Source organism: Phaseolus vulgaris, chromosome 6, assembly GCF_000499845.2.
Source record: "Phaseolus vulgaris cultivar G19833 chromosome 6, P. vulgaris v2.0, whole genome shotgun sequence".
Classification (NCBI taxonomy): domain Eukaryota; kingdom Viridiplantae; phylum Streptophyta; class Magnoliopsida; order Fabales; family Fabaceae; genus Phaseolus; species Phaseolus vulgaris.
The window spans coordinates 10,562,471-10,566,641 of record NC_023754.2 but is presented as its reverse complement, the minus strand read 5'-3'; the positions used below and the strand labels follow the sequence as shown (position 1 = coordinate 10,566,641).

General features: G+C 36.2%; 1 protein-coding gene across 2 annotated transcripts; it reads right to left on the bottom strand.

The window, feature by feature from the left end:
- Positions 1-754: 754 nt before the first annotated feature.
- LOC137831079 (pentatricopeptide repeat-containing protein At5g27110) lies at positions 755-3,779 on the bottom strand. Of its 2 annotated transcripts, none has more exons than XM_068638601.1 (2): positions 3,420-3,779; positions 755-3,325 (listed from the first exon to the last, which is right to left on the bottom strand). In XM_068638601.1, exon 2 carries the CDS (start codon positions 3,302-3,304, stop codon positions 1,199-1,201), a length of 2,106 nt encoding a protein of 701 aa, XP_068494702.1. In that variant the 5' UTR covers positions 3,305-3,325; positions 3,420-3,779; the 3' UTR covers positions 755-1,198. The 2 variants fall into 2 exon arrangements, with proteins under 2 accessions (XP_068494702.1, XP_068494703.1); XM_068638602.1 differs by having other exon boundaries at positions 3,504-3,779.
- Between the last annotated feature and the right edge of the window lie 392 nt (positions 3,780-4,171).

The window sequence follows — 4,171 nt, the reverse complement described above, 5'->3', positions numbered from 1 at the left end:
AACTACCAAATAAATAAAAAAATCTGACATAAGAAAACAAAATAACTTCGGAAAATTAGTTCAGGATCCAAACTGAGTCACAGTTACATAAATCCTAAAAGACCAAAAAATTTATTTAAAAAGATAGAAGGAAGCAAAATTGGCACCAAATATCAACAAACAATTAAGCATGAAAGAAGATTACAACAGAGAATAAGTTAAACGAAAAACCAATTGAATTTTATTACATTAATTAATTCAATTTCCTATACAAAAAAACTCAAAAATCTTCTATTGCTTCGTTATATGTATACTTTTGAAGTGCTGAAATCACTGAAATTAAACCAAAATTGAGAGAAATTTGAATGGTAAAAAAAATTCAAATCCAACTTCAATAAACATCATCATACAAAAATATAAAAAAAAAATAAGAAAGCAATAGAATAAAAAATATTCAAATCCTGTAACATTGAACTTTGAAACTTCTATAAAACTCTGAATAACTCTGAATCTGCACTGATTATTCCGGATACCATAAACGAATTTGGATTCTGATTTTTCTTTATGAATTTGAATAACTATGTCTGGTGCAGCATGAAAACAGTTATTCTAATCAGGTTCAAAACCTTTCCACTTCTAATCATTTATCGGTTAAAAACTGTTCCACTTCTAATAAAAACAATAATAATTAAATTAAAAAGAAACCCTTATCATATATCTGTAAAATAATAAAATAAAATATTAGTATAAGGATAAAATTAGAAGTAATTGGATAAAAAAAAAATAGTCATAGAGAGAATCCTCTTTATACCACAAATTGAATTGCCCAACGTAAGAATACAATGCTATTGCGCTAACTGGCAAATCTATCACTTTAAAGCTCGACCTTTTTTGCTTATTTATTTGACCTCTAAGAGAGAAGCTCTCAGTCTTTGTGAGAGCATACACTTTAAATAGACAAAATTAGATGAGCATTTGAATAAATTACATTTTTCTTCCATGTTATGAATGGTAGCTTCTTTAATCCATCTAGCAATCCTAGACGAAATCTGCAATCCAGCAAAGCACAGGCAAATTTCTTTTTGCGTTGATGTCTTTTTTGGTTCCTTTTCTGGATTTTTATTAGACATGTAAAGGGCAGTTACTCATACCAAGAATCATTGTCTTAGGATTCTCATTGCGTGCAGCTTCCAAGCTAATTGAAAAAACTAGCCAAATCTCAGTGTTCAACATCAAAATGATATATAAATGGTTTAGACTCATCATCCATGTGACCAGTGAGATATGAGAGGCATTTATAAACCAATTCTAGATGCAAGTGTGAATTGTCTTCAACAAAAAAAGGAAGGATATTTTGGTTAATTTCAATCCAACTACAACCTGGATTCTTCTTTAATCCAAGCTCCTTTATCTTTGATCTCACCTTCCGTACCTCATCCCATTTATGTGCGGAAGCATACATATTTGACAAGAGAATGTAGGTTGATGAATCGTCAGGATCCTTATCGATAAGAATTCTTGCAATTTCAACTCCCAGATCAATATTTCTGTGCAAACGGCATGCAGAAAATAACGTGCTTAACAACCCAACATCATCCCTGATATCAGGGTTTCTTTGCAGAATCTCATATGCTTCATGCAATCTTCCAGCACGTCCAAGAAGATCAATCAAGCATGAATAATGTTCAACTCTAGGTTTAATGCCATAAACATTTATCATTTGATTGAAGTAATGGCATCCTTCATCAACCAACCCAGCATGGCCACAAGCAGATAATACAGCAAGAAAAGAAACCCTATCAGGTTTTACATTGGATTGCAGCATTTCAGTAAAAAGCTTCAAAGCTTCATAGGCCTGACCATGGGACCCATAAGCAGTAATCATTGAAGTCCAGAACACCAGATCTCTTTCTGGCAAACATTTGAAAACACTGAATGCTTCATCTACAGCACCACACTTTGCATACATATCCAGGAGAGCTCCCATAACCACTTCATTGTTGTTAAATTTTTTCTCCATAATCAGATTATGAATCTCTTTACCTTTGTCTAGAGCTGCTAGTTGAGAACAAGCTGCTAAAACACTGGTACAAGTAATAGCATCTGGCTCAACATAAGATTTTCTCATTTCACTAAAGAGGCCAAGGGCTTCAAAAAGTTTCCCTTCAGCCACATATCCAGAAATCATGACATTCCAAGAAACTACCTTGGACTTTGGTACTAATTTAAAGATGTTTTCGGCTAACCCTACCCTTCCACATTTGAAGTATAGATCCATGAGTGAATTATTAATAAAAACATCAGGTTGTATTCTGTTTCGTATTATATACCCATGTACAAACTTCCCCTCGAGTAGTCGAGCAGATCGTGAACAAACCATTAGTAAACTACTTAAAGTAGTCAAAGTTGGCTTGACTCCTTCATTGTACATCCTCTTTAAAAGTCGAATGCATGATATGCTGTCACCTCTCAAACCATATCCACTAATCAAGGAATTCCAAGCAACAACAGTCTTTTTAGGCATCAGCTCAAAAACCTCTAGAGCCTTTTCTAGGTGACCACATCTTCCGTACATCTCAACAAGAGCAGAGCTAACGAAACTGTCCAGCAGAGACCCACTATTAATCAACTCCTTGTGAATTTCCATTCCCCTGTTCAAATCCAAAAGTCTAGCACACGAGGAAATAGCAGTTGTGATTGTAACCGAATCCGGCTCAAATTCAAATTTTCTCATCAAGCTAAAATATTGTAGGGCCTCTTCGAAGTTTCCACTTTGGTAATAACAAGAAATTACTGTATTCCAGCATGCCACGTCCTTCTGAGGCATTTCATTGAACAGCCACATAGCTTTCTCAAATGCATTGCATTTTGCATACATACCCACAAGAGAGCTTCCAACAACAATGTCCATCATTAAACCAGTTTTTATCAAACATGTATGGATCTGTTTTCCCAACTCAAACCTACACAGCCCCCCACAAGCCTTAATAACACTAGGGTAAGTATAACTATCAGGTTTCAGGTAAGGGTAATGTAACAACTTCTCAAAAAGCTCTAGGGCTTCCACATACATGTAATTCTTAGTGTAACTTGCCATCAGGCCATTCCACAAGGATATCTCACATGGATTTTCCATGGTATCAAGAACACACTTTGCATGATCATACAAATGGCAAGAAAGATATAGGTTAATCAGGTTCTTGCATAAATAAATATCATTTTGCAAGCCCAATGTTACAACTTTCTGATGAATGTGCTTGATTTGCTTCAGTGACTTGGAATTCTTACAAGCTCTCAAAAGAGGTAGTAGTTTTCTAGTGTCCATTCAGCAATTACCAGAGAGATACTACACAAAAACCATAATCATCAATTTAAAGCATGGTAACAAAACAAATAATAACAACAGCACAAATACAAAAGGGTATAGGTGGAGAGCACACCAGCTGATAAATAGCTAAAGGCACAAAAATGGAGTGGAACAGAGGCAAAGTCATGAAGGCACCAAAACTGCTAAAAGCTTGAACCTTTTGACCAAAGTCATTTTCATTCATTGTAACTGAAAAAGGGTTCACCCCTTTCGTCCGTCTTCTCTGAACAAGTGCGGCGATAGTGGCGATGGAGCGGAGCAGGTCGCGCGGTGGTGGCGATTGTGCAGCGGAGGTCGCCGGTTGTGGTTCGTGCGGTTGCAGTGGTTGCGGGTTGCGGTGGTCGCGGGTGGCAAGTCGACGGTGGTGCCGTTCATCATATAAGAGAGATGGGTAGTGCTGCAATTACCGTTGCATTGTTGTGTCGTGTGATTTAGGGAATTAGGGCTCTGTTTCCTTTTTATTGGACTGCACTAAATTGGTTTTTTTTTTACTTAATTCAGACAATTTCTTTCTGCACCATATATTTCTTATTTGCACTTGACATAATTTTTTAAATCCAACTTTGCCCTTTTCACATATTTATTTACGGATGTCAATATTCGAAAGTCACATATTTGTATATGTATATTGGCATTCGGGAGTGTCAGTTTTGCCTACGGATATTGGCATCCAGAAGGATCAGCTTTGTCTACGGATATTTGTATCCGAAAGTGTTATGTTTGTCTACGGATATTGTCATCCAGAATTAACACTCTTTGACTACGGACATCTTTATCCAGAAGGCACCATCATGCTTCCGGATATACATATCCAGAAGCCAATCA